The sequence below is a fragment of the Capsicum annuum genome, chromosome 11, assembly GCF_002878395.1.
Source record: "Capsicum annuum cultivar UCD-10X-F1 chromosome 11, UCD10Xv1.1, whole genome shotgun sequence".
Classification (NCBI taxonomy): Eukaryota; Viridiplantae; Streptophyta; class Magnoliopsida; order Solanales; family Solanaceae; genus Capsicum; species Capsicum annuum.
In genome coordinates, this window is record NC_061121.1 from 143481917 (window position 1) to 143501737 (window position 19821).

The 19821-nt window shown below is 33.6% G+C and overlaps 1 protein-coding gene across 5 annotated transcripts; it reads right to left on the bottom strand.

Moving 5' to 3' along the window:
* Nucleotides 1-2163: 2163 nt before the first annotated feature.
* On the bottom strand, nucleotides 2164-15427 carry LOC124888505. 5 transcript variants are annotated; one of them, XR_007046866.1, is made up of 6 exons: nucleotides 15194-15427; nucleotides 10065-10112; nucleotides 9951-9957; nucleotides 3489-4888; nucleotides 2938-3394; nucleotides 2164-2868 (listed from the first exon to the last, which is right to left on the bottom strand). XR_007046866.1 is itself a non-coding variant. In XM_047399004.1 (3 exons), exons 1-3 carry the CDS (start codon nucleotides 3195-3197, stop codon nucleotides 2601-2603), a joined length of 438 nt encoding a protein of 145 aa, XP_047254960.1. In that variant the 5' UTR covers nucleotides 3198-3477; the 3' UTR covers nucleotides 2164-2600. The 5 variants fall into 5 exon arrangements, 1 of the variants encoding a protein (XP_047254960.1); XR_007046863.1 differs by having other exon boundaries at nucleotides 9852-9957; XR_007046865.1 differs by having other exon boundaries at nucleotides 10065-10133.
* Between the last annotated feature and the right edge of the window lie 4394 nt (nucleotides 15428-19821).

The window sequence follows — 19821 nt, forward strand, 5'->3', positions numbered from 1 at the left end:
CAAGGAGAATGTTAGTAAAGGCCTATTCTCTAAGCTCTCATGAAACCGGGACGTGTTCATGGCTAAAAAGAACAAAATCGTGAGAACCATAAATGGTAAAAGGATGGTTGTGTGACATGTATTGTCTAGGTGTACATTAAAGCTCGACGGTTCAAAGATATCAAATCTACCGATTGACTGAGTGCATCCGATGCATGTTCACTACGAAAAGTTCAAAGGGAAACCCACTTATCCAGATGCAATCAGTCTTTTCTTGATGATAATATACTTGTCCATACAAATTTTACAAAAATAGTCATTCCCCATTCATGTGGGGGATTTTTAGATTCTATGTGTGTGTTTGACTGGAAAATGGAGGGAATTAAGTAGAAGAGAAAATTGAGTTTACACCAAAATAGAAAGTGTGCTCAAAATAGGAAAGCTTACTAAAATTCTCCCACATTGGTGGGAGAAAGAAGCTTTAAAGTGTTTATATTGTGAAACACATTTCCACATTCTAAGTGAGGCAAGAAATAAGAGATGCCTCGCGCCATCGTCGTTGCTCACTCGACTCGGCTTTTGATTTGGATTTGGCAAATAATCGATTGATGAGATCTATCTTTTTGGACAAAGTTTATTTGACAAAAATTTAATCCAAATACCAAAGGGAAAAATGCAACAATAATCCTCCATTTATGCATGCATATAGATTTTGAAATAGTGTTTCGAACTGATATAATTCTTCAACAAACTGATTCACTGTTTTTGAACTGATGCTTCAAAATGATGCACTGTTTCATGAACTAGTATACCTGTTCGGAAAAGGACATGGTATTTGGATGAACGGACATAAATTTTCAGAAAAAACACACTATTTAAGTGAACCACTGCCACCTTTTCAAAGAGGCATATGATAGGCTATAAAACCTGCTTAGATCCACAGGTTTGATATACAAAATTTTTTCAAATAAAAACACTCTTCTTGACTTAAAAAATATTCTGTGTGATCACTCAAAATGGTCAGTGAGTTCGAAGATATTCCAATTGTTTGAGGTACCTCTACAGTTGGTTTCTTTGGCCATTTTATCTTGGGAGAAAAAATTACACAACCTCGGGTACAATGAGGGGAATTATTTCCTTAAGAAAACTCCATGAATTCAGACGACTTGGCCAGTTCTGCTTCATCTTTATTTCTGAAAATAAAATACACATCTTATAGAGATCACTTTGATCTTGGGTTGAGGGTATTTTTTGTACTTCATTGTGTTCTTGTTCTTAAACTTAAACTACTTGAAGTGGTTGTTTCTAGTATACAAATTCTTGTACCCGTAGGAGGAAGAATAACTACACCTAGGTAGCAGTAAGCCTGACTTAGTTCAATTTCATAATGTAAGCTCTTGGTACCTTTTTATCATGGATTGACATTCTCTAGCATCTTTATCTATTCTGTGAGATTTCTACTTAACATCGGAAAGAGTTATCACTTCTCTGTGAATTGTGCTAACTATTTGATTGTATAAAATGTAATTGTAACGTAGCTACCTTTATGCTCAAAGCCCAAAAACATCAATTTTGTACTCATACAGATCTTTGTTTCCAACCTTCTCAGTCTGGAAATAATAGACACTTGCCATCCTTTATATATGTAGAATTTCTTAGTTAAAATTAATTATGAATTACCCTAAATAGGGGGGAAATAAAAACACAAAAGATGTATTGGGGTTGGAAGACTTGCTTCTTTGGATATAGTATTGGTCTGAACTTCCATGTTACAATTTAGATTTTAGAACAGAACTAGCAAACATATAGACTATTTAGGGGGAGAACAAACGGTTCTCTAATTATGTGGCTTTCGCATTTTGTTGATATATGTTTTCACATATCAATCTATCAGTATTGCATCTCAACATCAGAATATGTCACCAAACTCTTGTGTATGTATAGATCAAAATTTCTATAACTTATAGTCTAACATATTTTCTCGAAGATACTGTACTTTTGTTGTTGTTCTCTTTTGTCATCAAATTCAATTTACTTTTTATCTTTATTACTTTTCAGATACTTTCAGTTCTTTTTATGCATCTTCTTTTGTAAAGCAAACATGCCAGAATGTAGAGCATCTTCTTTTAAAGACTTCCAGTTAGCTTAATTGGGAATCTTTATCAGCCAAAAGAAATAAGAAACTCGACTAATAAGCACTATGCATTATCAGAGTTCAGACTTTATAGTTAAACGCTTAATAGGTAGGGTATTAATAAACTAAATCCAGGCTTCCCGTTAGCTTAATTGCAGCTACAGAAGACACAAATTCGACAATAATAATAAATTATTTACTCAAAGTATCACATGTAAATGGATAAAAGGGTTGGACAAGAATAGTACTAGTCTTCATTGGTGGGTAGCGAAACTCATCGAACCTTCGGTTTGCAGCGAGCCACCTATTTCAGAGGCTCGGTTTGTCTTTCCTCGTTCCCTCTGTGCCTTATATTCAAGAGTGTCCCATAATATCAAGAACTAAGTCCACACTTTATCATTCAATCAACTAGGTTTTACCAATTTTCTCCGGGCCTCATACAAGTGTTCTTTGATCTGTAGAGCTGCTTTCAACCAAAAAATGCGGTCTATTTCATTAACATGACAATTACTCCATGAACACATTGTCTACAAAATAGCTTAATATAAAGTCATAAAATGAGTTGATGGATAAAATGGAAAAACTATCTTTAGGCAATGAGATTCATAGCTTATAAAACTACTTATACCATAAACTGTTTCCACATGTCAATTCTAATTTCCCATGGAATCTCAAACCAACTATTCCACTGCTTTTTAAAAAATAATTTAATTGCTTCTATAACCATATGCCCGGCCGTATATGCTGGAATGAACCTGCAATAAAATTATATTAAACTATCATCTTAGCTTTTAAAAATTAAGGAAAACTTAAGGGTTACTTACCCATCACAATAAGGGACGATTTGTAGCCTCCTAACCTTGTCATATTCTAATACCTCTTTAAATTGCAAATTCTGAGAAGCAGCTGCTGTAGCATTAGGTGTTGTAGCACTATCAATGGATGGCGATGTAGGTGTGTTAGGACCTCCAACTCTTAATCCAGAAAGGCTTGGTGCGGATGATGTTGAAGGCACGGATAAAGAGCTACTATGAAGACTATTTTTGGATGAAGAGGTATGGAACTGGTCAGACGGTGGAGGCATGAAAAATTCATTTGGTAGTGAAATAGTTGATCTAAGAGGGGGAGAAATATTTGTAGTAGCTGGTTGAAGAGTTGTGGTAACAGGCGGTGATGGTAGTGTATATTAACCTGTAGAAAGATTGTCATGTCCTTTATTACTTTTCTTACGTCGTCCATTAACATTACCTTTTGATGCCATTGATTTTCTTTACTAGCCACCTGAAAAAGAAGGAACAACCAAATTTAAGAATAGTCATGTTTGTTACAAGGTAGGCAGATTTATACTTTAAACAATTAGGCCGGGAGTTTTTACCAAGACGTTAGATTGTCGTTTCTACCATCAGGTGCTTTTCTGCATCATAAAGTGTTTTGACATAATATAGATATGTACAGTGAATCAGGAAAGAGCAAATAACTGCACAGAGCTTCATTATTAGAACAGGTACTCATTCGCATATATTCCCATCTTATGCTGGACCATAGTAGAGTATTGTATAGAATAAGCATTATTTCTTTCCAAACTATTTACATAAAGGTCGCTTGATAATAAAAAATACATAGTAAATCAGCATTACAACACTGCATATAATGAACCGATAAAATGCTACTTCACCCAAAGAACCTATCAAGAATATATTCATCCCAATTAACAATGATGGCGCTACAAGCATCACGGTGGTTTTTGGACAAAAGGAACTGAATGTAAATCATACTCGTGCTGAAGTTATGGCATATAACAAAAAGGTACAAAACAAATTATCATAAAACAAAAAGAAACCAACAAGGGTTATGGGCGTGAAAAGGATAATATAAGTAAAAAAATGCACCAGATGAATGAAGAAAGAGGATTAATACCTACAATAAGCATGTTGAACAGCAGTAGCACAACTACTGCACAACATCACATAGGAATAATAATAGAGAACAATAACAGTAAGAACAAGGAAATAAATGAAGAGGAGAAGAACAATAATGCAGAAACCAAGTGTTTAATTAAATCAAACAGACAATGGTTTCCTCCATTTTCCTTTCAAAGCTACCATCTTTTGGTGGCCTAAGATGTTTTCAATGTCTAGATTGTTACTTGCAGATACAAATTCCCTAATACATGAAAATTCTATTATCCAACGATAATTTTATCCTGTTCTTTCCCCCAGCTGAGTGCAATAAAAAATCCTTTTTTAAAAAAAATTAAAAATGGTTATGTCATATTCCTCCCTAATGCTGGAGACCTCCAAAAAGAGACAGAGAGCAAAAACAAACAAACAACCTAAAAGATTTAACTATCTGTTCTATTTTTATAGTATACTAGACAGTTACAAAGAGAAAATGGATCTTTCTTCCCCCTCTTTTGATCCAGCAACTAAGTAAATCAGTATGTTCTGGCATACAAAGTAAGAGATCCCTTTCTTTTTGTTTTTTCCTATTTTTGTAGAAACTATATGTGGATATTTGCTTCCATCTTTGTCCCAATTCATCCCTGCTTATGTATCTGAAGAAAATGGTTCTTTCCAATCATTAAGACCTACTATCTTCTATATAAGAAAATAAAAGGTCTCTTAAAGGAGCATTTGTATATCTGTTACAAGGGAGAAGACTTAGGAGTTACTTTACCTTGCTAATCCAGCAGTTCTTTTCATAATCGTGGTGTTTGGGCCCCACTTTGTGGGAATACACTGGATAATAGCAATCTTGCTATTCCATAACAACTCACTGTAACAAATAAAATGACAGAAGTAGAAATTAGCAGAAACATTTCCCTTTTAGTTCAAATCAGAAAAGATGCAGAAAACCAGTCACTTAGCACAACCACAATGGTTATGGACACAATAAATCAGTCCCTAAGCACAACAATAGTACACTCAAAAATTCTTCCACAAAAACTAGGCATTACAAAATTTAATAGTTTGAAGGAGTCATGTGAGTTGGATATTCAATTGGAATTGACTAGAGCTACTTAATATACACCCTCTCAAATGGACAATTCAAATATAACTGAATATATTGAATATTCTCAATTCTTAAATATTCAATATATTTAATTTCTTAAAGTGCTCACTTTAATTTTTTAATTTTGCGATTATAAAGTACGAGTGGAAGTTTCTAAAATCGCAACCTTCGGATACTTTCAAAATTTGGTATTGTCGTTCCATCTCTTACGTTTAATTTTTATTTATTATATTAATTGTTGAATATTTAATTTTATTATATTTGTGTATTTTAAATATTTTAGTTTAATTTATATTATGAATAAATTAAGAAACCTCGCTACTAAAGGTGTTAAAATGTTTTGTCCCAGAAGCGGTAGTGGTAGTAAAAAGTAAATTACTAGCGGTAGAGGTACTTCAAGTAGTAAATATACCCGTGTGCCTTCGCCTCCGATACCGATTGATACACCTTTTGAGGAAGAAATAGGTGTAGGTACTCACGATATGGATTATGTAAAAGCTCAGAAAAATTATGGTATAGAAAAAGAAAATAAAGTTGATGCGGTTAATTTAGACGAAGATGATAAAAATATTGGTGAGATACCCACAGTAGGAAATGCTAACATTAGATCTGAATCGGTTAATCTCCCTTTCCGTCCTCCACGTGCCCCAAGATCTCGTAAAACAACTAGTATTGCATGATAATTTTTTGAACGTATATCAGATACTGAGGTGCAATGCTATATTTGTCAACAAATATATAAGTATAAAAGCGGAGACAAACAAGGGGTACGGGTACGTTAATGAGACATATAGGTGATGCTCATGAAAGAGAGTTAAATATTGCACGAGGTGGTGGGGATATTGGTGGGCTAACGCAAACTAGAATGGACTCAGAAACCGGTCAGGTAACGAAGAAGTATAATAAATTGAGGGACCGGGAAGAAATTGCTAAAATGGTAGCTGTGCCTTTTAGTTTTTCTTCTTCTGATGCCTTTATTCATTATATTCAAGCAATTTATAATCCTTTGTTTAATGGTATTCCTAGAAGTACTTGTCGGTCTGATATTTTTAGACTTCATTCACAATATTATTTTTATTTATCAACATTGTTAAAAAATATTCAATGTAGATTGTCCCTAACTTCTGATCTTGGTCGTGCTGTAAATAAAAATAATTATTTAACCGTTACTTGTCATTGGATGGATAGTAATTTTGTGATGCAAGAACGTATTCTTGCTTTTTTATATGATGAAGATCGTAAACATACTGGAAATTTTATTGTTGATTCTATTGTTAAAGCTGTCGAATTTTCTGGTATCAAAAATAAAATCTTATGTATTACTTTTGATATTGCTTCTAACAACAAGACTGCTATAAAAAGTTAAAATCTAAGCTGTCTCCGCCGTTGCCTGAAATTTTTCATATTAAGTGTGCATGTTATATATATAATTTAATTGTAAAAGATGGTCTTGAGTTTTTTGAGTTTTATATTGAAAAAATTTGTATTACTGTTGGTTTTATTCAAGTAAATAATCGTAGATCGAGAATTAGAGAATTTAAAGTTTAATGTCAAGAAAATGGACTTGCACCGATATTGATGCCTGAGGAAATTGATATTAGATGAAATTCTACGTATGATTTTTTAAAAACTTGTTATAAATATAGAGTTCCTATTACACTAGCTTTTAATCAACATTGTGGTTCGTTTGTTGATTCTGCTGATTGCATGCTACATGATTCTGATTGGATTGTAATTAATGATCTTTTTAAGTTTTTAAAAAAATTATGTAGCTACGGTTGAAGTTTTTGGTGCTTATTATCCTACTGTTTGTAATATTTTGGCATATATAACCGATATTTCTGGTTTGCTAAAAAAATATAAAATAAAGAAGGTTATAAAGAAGCTGTTGGTGCCATGTTTAGTAAATTTAAAAAATATTTTTTCCCGATTCCCCCTATTTACTTGGTTGGTGATATGCTAAATCCGTGCATGAAATATAATACTATGTGCCACTTTAGTACTATTATTCATGCTAACTTAGAAATAAATATTAACAATGATTCTGAACAAGTATAACCTAATTTGTGGACGACTATGGGTGATGCGAATGAATACATAGAAAAATTATATAATCACTATGCCGATTTAGTTGATTTATATGTACCTACAAATATCACTCCAACTGTCGCTCCTTATCCTCCCGAGGAGCCATCATCTTCTAAAAGGCTGGCACATAGTGGTTTTCCTGATTTCTTTTATGATTTACCTTGTTGGAACAGTGTTGATGAGAGAGCTTACACATCAACTTATCGGGAAGAGCTGAAATATTATCTTTGGTCGCCGCCAGAGGATCGCAGACGACGGATCAACACGTTGGATTGGTGGAGGAGTAATGAAACACAATATCCTGTGCTTTCAAGATTAGCTAGAGATATCTTGAACATTCCAATGTCAACCATTGCATCAGAGAGCGCCTTTAGTCAGGGACGATAACAGCTTGGAGACAACCGACACTTATTGGGAAACAATACAATGAATGTTCTAGTTTGACTCAAAGATTGGATTAGAGTGGAAAAAAAAAACCAAGGAATGGAACTGGAGCTGAACGATGAGCAGAGACTTGAAGAAATTATGTCTTCACAGGAGAACTCAGTAGAATCAAGTCCAATGCATGGTTTTTTCCCCGTTGACTTTGACTATCCTATGCAAGTTCCCATTAATATTAACATGAATGAGTTCGAAAAAATGATGCATAATTTTTAGATTTTTTTATTCATGTAAATTATAAATTTTGGATCATTTCACAATCAATAAAATTCAACATTCATTCACTCCTTAGTCCTTACTTTGTAATTGTTTTCATTTAATGATTAAAATTGAATTTCTAGTTTAAATTAAAAAATTACTTTTAGTATATTATTAATTTACTCTCAAGTATTATTAATTTATTATATTAAGTAGCATATGTTTTGTATATTTGTGTATATATCTTCTATAGATGTGTATATTTAATGTATACATGTGTATATATTTTATAAATTGTATATATATATTGTAGTATATATATATATATATATATATATATATATTGTAGTATATGTTTTATTTAAAGTAGTACATATATATTGAATGGTGCGTATATATGTGTATATATCTTCTATAGACGTGTATATTTAACGTATACATGTGTATATGTTTTATAAATTAGTATATTACTATACATATATATATATATATATGAATATATTGTAATGTATATATATATTGTTGTATATTTTATTTAAAGTAGTACATATATATTGAATGGAGCGTATTTATGTGAACATATCTTCTATAGACGTATATATTTAACGTATACATGTGTATTTGTATTATAAATTAGTATATAGCTATAAATATATATATATATATATATATATTGTAATGTATGTATGTCGTAGTATATTTAATTTAAAATAGTACATATACATTGAATGGTGCGTATATATGTGTATATATCTTCTATACACATGTATATTTAACGTATACATGTGTATATGTTTTATAAATTAACATATAACTATAACTATATATATAAATATATATATATATATATATTGTAATGTATATATATATTATAGTATATTTTATTTAAAGTAGTACATATACATTGAATAGAGTGTATATATGTGAATATATCTTCTATAGGCATGTATATTTAACGTATACATGTGTATATGTTTTATAAATTAGTACATAACTATATATATATATATATATATATATATATATATATATATATATACATGTATATTGTAGTATATTTTATTCAAACTTTAAAGTAGTACATATACATTGAGTGTTGAGTATATATGTGTAATTGTGTATATGTGTATATATTTTTTAAATTGTAATGTTGTATATACTATATATATAGTGTATATATATTGTTTAAAGTATTTAAAATGTATATAGGTGGGTATATATAGTGTATATTGAAAAAAACTTTTTTTTTTGACCGAATTTGACTGGATTTTTAACAGGGTTTGACCGGGTTTAGGTGAGTTTGACCGGGTTGGGTTAAGTGGGCCAGGTTAGGGCTATTTTTAAGAATTTTACTGTTGATCCCGGACCGGCCCAACCCACTTAGACCCAACCCGGACCCGATCCGATCCACAAATCGGATAAATTTAATAGGCTGGTTCCGAGTTGACTTGGCCCGGCCCACTTTACACCCTTAGCTATAACACACAATAATCTTTTGTTAGAGAAACTACCAGGCATGGATGCCATACTTACAGTTGGGAATGCAACAACCAGTAAAATGTTATCATCAATTCATGACTGATATCTAGTTTTCTTTAGCAGTAACACAGATTCACCTTTTAAGCAGCCATACTTATCACCCTAAAGGCATAAACAAAAGGAAATGACATGAGACATTAATAATTTTTCTAAAACTTCTATTCATCGTTCAATTTTACACAGAATTTTGGTCACGTGAGATAGGAAAAGAACAAACAATTATGGGATAGAATTAAGACATTTAGGCTAAATGCCACCCCAACATACTATTGAAGTAGCAAATACCGCCCCAAAGCAACAAACAAGCTACTACTGCTTCCGTTCTCCTATTATATTCCACGAAAAGACTGAGACCTGAATAACTATAACTTGGAAGCTAATGTGAGCTTCAGAATCCTTTTCTATTTCTTTGGGAAAGCTAATGATTTTTAAATACATAGGAAACAAATACAGTTCATACCCAATAGTTCAATGACAATAAAGGCAAGCATTTCTTGTTTTTACATATTGATGCAAGACCTTGGCATGCTGGTCAACTAGCATGGAAAAGGAGACAAACCTGCAAACTGTACCGAGAAATTCTTTTAGATATCCTGGTCTCAATAAGAAACATTCGCTAAAAATGTAAGAGTTCAAAAACCAATGGTCAACTAGCATGGCAAAGGAGACAAACCTGCAAACTATATCGAGAAATTCTTCCACGCAAATCCTCACAATCCTCCTGCCAAGAAAATGAGAAATCCTTGCCAAATAGGAAACAATTACAATATTGAATGAATGAAACAACACTATATCAAGTGTTCATACAGAAGAAAAGTTTTTTACCACTGCACATATAAAATGGATAGTTCTTTTCTATAGTACCAATTGAATAAAACAGACAACACACAAATACTATAGAAATTCATCACTGCTATTTAATCAAACAACCTGAATGTTCTTACTGGCACTACAAAATGTTAACAAAGAAAAGACACTTTACTGTCAAGTAAAATAACAAAAAGCAGCAGCTAAAATACAATTCAAGACCCTGTTACTACACACTACTATTAATAACAACTCAATCTTCATCGCTTGTTTCATAGTCATTCATCAATTCTTCTTCATCACTTGATTCATATTTATCTATCGATTCTTCATCATCACTTGTTTCATTTTTATCAAGTAAATCTTCCTCGCTTATTTCATTTTCATTAGTTAGATCTTCCTTCTTATTTTCCCCGGATGTTTCTTCTCTATAATATAAGTTCAGAAGGATTAAATTCTTTATATAGGCCTTCTCTATATTGCAACTCACCTGCTAATTCATCATTCTTTCTTCAACACTTGAAATGTCATTCTGATACGCTATAACCAATGCATTCTCCACTTCAAATCTACCCATGGGCTTTGTTTTTGTAACTACCCACCATGCAAATTTATTCTTACACAAAGGGTAAGAAGCGTAATACACTTGTTTCACGTTTTGTGCAATGACAAATGGATCATAGAGTCCATACTCTCTTGTATACTTAATTTCGACTATTTTGTACTGAGGGTGCACCTTTGTACCTAACCTAGGCGTAGGATCATACCACTTAGAGTGAAAGAGAGCCAACTTTTTCTTTAGCCAACCAATATGATAATCGAGTTCTAAAATTTCCTGAAGCACACCATAATAATCAACACCGCCATCACCTTTCACCCACACCCTACTATTGTTGATTTTCTTGACCTTAGAGAACTATTCTATATGAAATATGTACCCATTGACAGAGTAATTAGAAAACTTTCTAACTTTAGCATCAGGTCCCCAAGCTATATCACGTAAAAATTGGCCATTTGGGTCATAATTAAGTGGATTATGAACCTATAAAAAGTTTAAGCAAAGTTAGAATTTAAATATACATAAAACTGAACAAAATTATAAATCGTGTTAAATATTTAAGTTACACTTACATGTTCTCTAAACCACACTGAAAACATAGTATAAACAGCAGCATCCCCGTGTAAAGCCACGAAGTAGCTATCTGACAAAGTTATGACTTTCATTAGTTAAAGCTTAGATAGACCTTGAATGATTGTCCTCAATATAAATATAATCACTGATAAAAAGGCAAGACCTTGGGACAATTTAATAATACATATGTTTTGGTGACTTAAGCTTCACCTCATTCAAATATCGAAGTGGACTGACTTTCGGACTTCCTTTACCTGGTTGATTGAATATTGAAAATGGTGGTGCTGAAAGATCTGTATTGTCTCCATCATTATGCCTATTAGGTCGGTTTCTCAGACATGGTACATCATATTCAAAATAATATGAACAAAAATAAGAGGTCTCTTTAGCCAAATAAGCCTCACATATTGATCCCTCAATTCGAGATCTATTTTTTATGGTCCGCTTATATTTGCCAATAGTCCTGCATAGTATGATCTTTTATCTGAAAGAATATTCAATTATAAAACATGAAAGTAAATGTTAAAAGTCAATACCTCTCAAAGAGATACATCTATCTACACTGAAAAGGCCTTCCAAGTTGTGCCTCACGCACAAGGTGAATTGGAAGATGCTCCATAACATAAAAAAAATTAGGAGAAAAATTTTTTGCCATCTTGTTTAAGTTTAAGTGAATGTTGATATCCATCAAAGATAGGTTCTCCTCACTTAATGTCTTAGGACATAAATCTTTTAAAAATAAGCTTATCTCTGTTATGGGCTTCCATATTCTATCAGGCAATGCACTGAATACAATAGGCATCAGTGACTCCATGAAAATGTGACAGTTATGGCTCTTTATAGAGGTCAAATTCCCTTTCTTCATGTCAACGCACCTGGATAAATTTGATGCATATCCATCTGGCATTCTCAAATTCTTAACCCAATCATAAATCACTCTTCTATTATCCAAAGTGAATCTGTAACTGGCCTTGGGCTTCTAAATCTTATTGTTTAAGTACGGTAGGTACAACTCACTGCGCCACAATACTCCTTTAAGTCTGTCCTGGCCTTCAAGTTATCTTTTGATTTGTTACTTACATCTATCACAGTATTAAACAAGTTGTCAAAGAAGTTTTTCTCAATATGCATGGCATCCAGATTATGAGACAGAAGATTGTCCTTCCAGTAATCTAACTCCCAAAATATGCTTTGTTTAGTCCAGTTATGTGTAACACCATAACCATGTATCCTGGATGGTGGAGACTCTGTTACCTTAGGTAGATTCCTCACTCTATTCCAAATTTCTTCTCGCGATAAAATTGGCGGTGACTACTCAAAATCAAACTTATTCTTTATAAAATCACTATTATTTCTCCTAAACTCATGTTGCATTGGCAAGAATCGACGGTGAAAGTCAAATCATGAGTTTTTACCCCTATGTTTCAAAGTGAATGCTTTTGTGTCTTCCATATAACAAGGGCAAGCTAACTTGCCTAAAGTCAACCACCCAGACATCATTTCATAAGGAGGAAAGTCATTTATAGTCCACATCAAAGTAGCACGCAATCTAAAGTTTTGTTTCATTGATACATCATAGGCTTCTACACCTTCATGCCACAATAAGTTCAAGTCATCAATCAATGGCTATAGATATACATCAATCAAAACTTTGGATTGTAAGGACTTGGAATAATGCAAGTTAGAAATATATACTAACTTGTCATACACAATTCAGGCGGGAGATTATAAGGAGTCACAAACACTGGTAAACATAAATATGGTGTAGCTGAAACAGAAAATAGAGTGAATCTATCAGTAGATAATCCCAACCTAATGTTTCTTGGTTCACTAGAAAAATCTGGGTACACACTATCAAAATGCTTCTCCATCTGACGGATGACATAAAAAACTAGGTGGTCTTTTATTTTCATAGTGCCATCTCATATAAGGGGCAAAACTCATTGATAAATACAACCTCTTTAATAGTGGTATAAGGGGTAAGTAGTGCATCGACTTTACAAGAACCTTCTTCCCTTTGGCATGTGTGACTTCCTTATAACGAGGCTGATTACAAAATTTGCAATGTTCTAAATTTGCATCTTCCTTATAGAATAACATGCAACCTTTCTTGCAACAGTGAATCCTTTCTGATGATAGTCCTAACTTAGAAACCACCTTCTTTGTTGTGTAGAAATCTTTGGGTAAGTCAAGTTTATTTGGGTTAAGTTCATTCATAAGTCCAATGATAGAATTTATGCCCTCTTGAGAAATAGAATAATCTTACTTAATACTCAGTAACCGAACGACAACAGATAACTTAGAATGCACTGATCCTTCATACAATTGATGACTAGCTTCCTTTAACTGTTCATAAAAGTGCTTATCCTCATCATTTGTTTCATTTTGATCCCTTGAGTGTGTCCCAAAAGCATCCCTGACCATCTTACTATATCGTGAACTTTCAACATTAGTCTCTCTTATTGGACTTTCAACATAATTCTGAAAAGCAAAATTATTAGCATCACTACTCTCTCTATGAGTTGTCCACACAGTATAATTCACCATAAAACCCTTCTTATAAAGATGTAATGTAACAAACTACATCTGGACTCAATAACTTGCAACACTTGCAATTCCAACAAGGACACCTAATTATCCCTTCAGTAAGAAAATCATCAAGTGTCATTGCTTTAGCAATGAATCCAGCTTCCCCAGCTTTATATTCCTTTCTCAACCCCACACGATTAGGATAAGTTCTATTATACGATATTTATTTTCTATCTACACAAGAACGCCAAACAATAATAATAGAGAAGAGAAACAAAAACAAGAGAACCAAAACTATAACAGAAGAAAAAACACCAACAGTGTAGTTTTCATACATTTCTAGGTTTAAAGTACCATTAGTTTTCAATGCTTCACTTAGTTTCAATGTTACCTCCATACGACCATGAAAAATGCAGGTCGAGAATCAAAATAACTTTGAGAAAATCCACAACAAAAACCATGACTATCACATACAAACTAAACACAGGAACTCATATTTTATGCTAATTCATTTCTGTGGAATAAAGACAATAACTACATTCTGTTTGAATAAACACTATCCATTTCCCTCTTTGCCTCTCCCACAAAAGGGAAGTCAAAATTCATGTCACAAATGAAAATGCCAAATCTGTTGCTCCTAAATCACATATCCACTAGTCCTTCTTCCACAACTACAGAAACCTCGAAGTTATAACACTCATCTCAATCTATAAAAATTACTACAAGAGAAACATTCTGCATTTCTATTATCATTACTTCTTCCTTATGATCGAACAAAATCATTTCTACAACCAGCTAGTCATACAGTTTTCCACCAAATCCCCCACTGAATCACATAACCACACTAGTCCGTCCGCATCTACAGAGACCTTAACAATGTTACAATACTCGTCCCAATCTACAAAACTTACAACCTAAACATTTTATATTTTAATCATCAAAACTTCTTTCTCATTATGAAAAATTCTTTCTCATTATCAAAAATACAATATTTTTTAACTTTCTGGAATCAAGCCTTCTAGGTATAAATTAGCATGAGACTTTAATCTTCAATAAACTCACAAATTGAAGTACAAAAGGAAGAAACTCACAAACTCATTGAAACAACAATAATATCTTCAACAAATGGGGGTAGCAACTTGCAACCAAAAATAAAAGCCACCAGAAAAAGGCTTTGAAGCGGAGGAAGAAGAAAGCAAAATGGAGTACGAAAAGTAGAAAACCCACAAAAGTTCACACAACATTTGACACACAAACTCATTGAAACAACACCAATATCTTCAACAAATGGGGGTAACAACTTGTAAGCAAAAACAAAAATCAAAAGGGAGTACCAAGAAGAAGAAAACCCAAGTTGTCTTGACACTTGATTAAGCTGTTGAGTTACGGAAGACCCAAGAGCTATCGTGAGCTTCTTGTTGAGTCATGGAAAACCCAAGAGCTATTGAGTCACGGAAAACACTTGATTAAGCTGTCGTGAGCTTCTTGTTGAGATTGAGAGCAACATTTGTGAGAATGAGAGGCGTATTGAGAGATTGAGAGCAATATTTGTGAGAATGAGAGACGTATTGAGAGATTGAGGGAAATTCCTAAGTGAAGAATGGACTCGGGTCGGTAAAATCTTGGGCCGGTGTAAAATTAAATATATTTAATGTTTCGACTACATCAGTCGGACATATTTAATATTTAATATATTTAATTATTTACTTTTCAACCACAGTAGTCGGATATATGTTTAATAATATATTTAATTAATTATTCATTTTCTGTATAAGGGTTTGAATATATATTTAAGAATATACTTACTTAATTATTAATAGTGTTCCGACCACTTCAGTCGAAAATATTGAATATATTTAATCATTAATAATTTTTTGACTACGTCAGTCGAAAATATTTAATATATTTAATTATTTAATTTTTGACTACACCAGTCGAAAGATTATCAATTAATTAATTAAATATATTATTAAATAACTTTTCGACCACTGTAGTCAGATATATGTTTAATAATATATTTAATTAAATATTAATTTTTTGTATAAATGTTTGAATATATATTTAATAATATACTTACTTAATTATTAATAATGTTCCGATCACTTCAGTCAAAAATATTTAATATATTTAATTATTAATAATTTTTTGACTACATCAGTCAAAAATATTTAATATATTTAATTATTTAATTCCAACAACATCAATCGGAAGATTATTAATTAATTAATTAAATATATTATTAAATAAATTTTCGACCACTGTAGTCGGATAAATGTTTAATAATATATTTAATTAATCATTAATTTTCTACATAAGGGTATGAATATATATTTAGTCATATATTTATTTAATTATTACTATTTCTGATAGTAGTAGTCAAATATATATATATATATATTTAATTATATACACTCATTTTCTGTATAAGGATCTGATTTTATATATAGTAATATATTTATTTAATTATTTATGTTTTCGACTACAGTGGTCATAAATATATTTAATAATATATTTAATTAATTATTAATAAATATTCTGACTACTATAGTTGGAATATATATTTTTCAGAATTCACCATCAAATTTTCTGACTATTGTTGTTGCAAATAGTATCAAAAAAATATTTTGTAAAATTTACAATTAAAAATTAAATTTTCTGACTGAAGTAGTTGAAATTTTGCGATTGATTTTTTTTTCAGTAGGAAATATAAGAATTTCTAGTAGTGATATATATTTTGTGTGTGTGTTTATCATATAAATAGTCAAGTGTGCAAGTTTTGAATGTGTGTCTCGTGTTAATTAATATTCCCTTCGTCTTGTAAGTAGATTATTGTATTCTATTTTTACACTAAATCAATAAATATATGTATGTATGTATGTATGTACAACAACAACAACAACAACATACCCAGTGTATTCGCACCTAGTGGGGTCTAGGGAGGGTAGAGTGTACGCAGACCATACCACTACCTTAAAAGAAGTAGAGAGGTTGTTTCCGATAAACCCCCGGCTTAGGACCAATAACAATATAACAAATATAAAAAGTAAGCGCATATAAACTAGTATGGTACACAAAACAAACTAACAGTATAACAAACACAAAAATAAGTGTATAATAAACTAGTACGGATGCAAAAAGCCCAACACCACTAGCCCCAAGCTACAGCCACAACACTACGAACCAGAAACTCTAGACCTAAAGACCACTCCCCTATTACTACCTCCGCGCTCCCACCCCCTAACCCTCTTTCCTAATCCGCATCCTCCATACCTTTCTATCAAGGGTCATGTCCTCGAACAAACGTAGCCTCACTTCTCGTAACTTATCCTCCACCGAGGCAACTCCTACCTTCTCTCGAATAATCTCATTCCTCACCTTATCTTTCCTGGTATATCCACACATCCATCACAACATCCATATCTTCGCCACCTTCACCTTTTAGATGTGGGAGTTCTTAACTGGCCAACACTCCGCTCTATACAACATAGCCATCCGGACTACCACTCTGTAGAACTTACCTTTAAGCTTCGAAGGCACCTTCTTATCACAAAGGACTCCCGAAGAGAGCCTCCACTTCAACTACCCTACCCCAATACGATACGTGATATCCTCGTCAATCTCACCATTACTTGGAATTATAGACCCAGATACTTGAAACTCTCCATCTTTTAGATGGCCTGAGAGTCTAGCTTCACAACCACTCCATGTTCATGCGACATATCACTAAACTTACACTCCAAGTACTCCATCTTGGTTCTACTTAACCAAAAACCTTTAGTTTTAAACGTCTGCCTCCAAATTAACGTCTGCCTCCAAAGTTCCAACTTATTATTAACTCCACCCCGAGTCTTGTCGATCAAAACCACATCATCTGTAAATAACATACATTAAGGTACCTCCGCTTGAATATGTCACGTCAAAACATTCATCACCAAAGAAAATAGAAATGGGCTAAGAGTTGATCCCTAGTGCAACCCTATCAAAACTGTGAAGTGCTCCAAATCCCCCCCTATCGTCCTCACACGAGTCTTCGCACCATCATATATATCCTGAATCGACCTAGTGTACGCTACGGGTACCCCTCTAGCCTCCAAGCACCTCCATATAATCTCTCTGGGAACCCTGGCATAAGCCTTCTCTAGATAAATAAACACCATGAGCAAGTCCTTCTTCCTCTCTCGAAACTGCTCCACTAATCTCCTCACAAGGTGAATGGCCTCAGTGGTCAAACGACGAGGAATAAAACCGAACTGATTCTTAGAGATCGTCATGATCCTCCCCACCTCAACTCTACCACCCTTTCCCAAACCTTCATAGTATGACTCAACAACTTAATACCTCTATAGTTGTTCTAGCTCTGAATGTCTCCCTTGTTTTTATACATTGGAATCATCGTGCTCTACTTCCATGCTTCAGGCATCTTAGCAGCTCTAAAAATAATGTTAAACAACCTTGTCAACCACTCCAGACCTGCCCCGCTAGTGCTCTTTCAAAAATCTACTGGAATCTCGTGTGGTCCCATCGCCCTACCTCGCCACATCCTGCGAATAGCCCCCTTGGCCTCCTCAACCTCGATACGCCTATAATAACTATAATCACAACCCTCCTCAGATATCTCCAAATCTCCTAACATAGAACCTTTGTCCCCCTCGTCGTTCAAAAGTTTATAAAAATAGGACTGCCACCTCTTCCTAATGAGGGCATCCTTAACCAATACTATACCATCCTCTTTTTTAATGTACTTCACTTGGTCAAGGTCACGAGCCCTCCTATCTCTGTCCTTGGACATCTTATACAACCTTTTATCTCCACCTTTCTCTTCTAAAACCACATACAAACTCTCAAAAGCTGCTATCTTAGCCGTCATAACCGCTAACTTAGCCTCTCATCTAGCTACCTTATACTCTTCCTTATTCTTCTGCCTGTCCTCATTAACCTTGCTCCCAACCAACTTAGCATAAGCCACCTTTTTAGACTCCACATTTTTCTCGACCTCTTTGTTTCACCATCATTCTCCTCGATATTTGCTAGATCGACCTCTCGAGACACCCAATACCTCTCTATCATTCTCCCTAATGCAACTGGTAGTCGTCTCCCATATATTATCGATACCCCCTCTACTCTTCCACGCCCCTTACTCTTCAACTTCTCTTCCATCTACAAAGCACTAGCCAAAGTCAAGCTACCCCACTTAATCCTGGGTTGGGCATCTCCACTTCTATTTTTTTTGCCCTTATTGATAACCAAGTCCATCACCATCAACCTATGTTGAGATGAGAGATTCTCACTACGTATGACTTTACAGTCTTTACATAGCGCTCTATCCCATTTTCTAAGAAGAAAAAAGTCTATTTGAGTTTTGGCCACTGAACTATGAAACATAATAAGGTGATCCTCCTTCTTCGGAAAGCTCAAATTTGCTATCCACAACCTAAAACCCCTAGAAAAATCCAACAGAGAAGTTCCTCCTTCATTCCGCTCACAAAAACCGAAACTGCTAGGCACATCATCGTACCCTCTCGACAAAGACCTAATATGCCCATTGAAATCCCCTCCCACAAAAAGCTTCTCAGTGCTCGGGATGCTCCTCACCACCTTATCTAAAACCTCCTAGAATTCCTTCTTCTCCTCTTCGTCCAAACCTATTTGCGGGGCGTAGGCACTAATAACGTTCATCGTAGACCCTTCCATGACCAACTTAATAGAAATTAGTCTATCACTAACTCTCTTTACCTCTACTACTTGCTCCCTAAGATCTTTATCTACTAAGATACCTACCCTATTTCTATGTCTCACACTACCCAAGTACCACAACTTATATCCATCCACATCTCTCGCTTTAGTGCCTGCCTATTTAGTTTCCTAGACACACGCTATACTAACCCTCCTCTTTCTAAGAATATTCACCAGCTATATAAACTTACCCTACAAAGTACCAATGTTCCAAGACCCAACTCGAAAC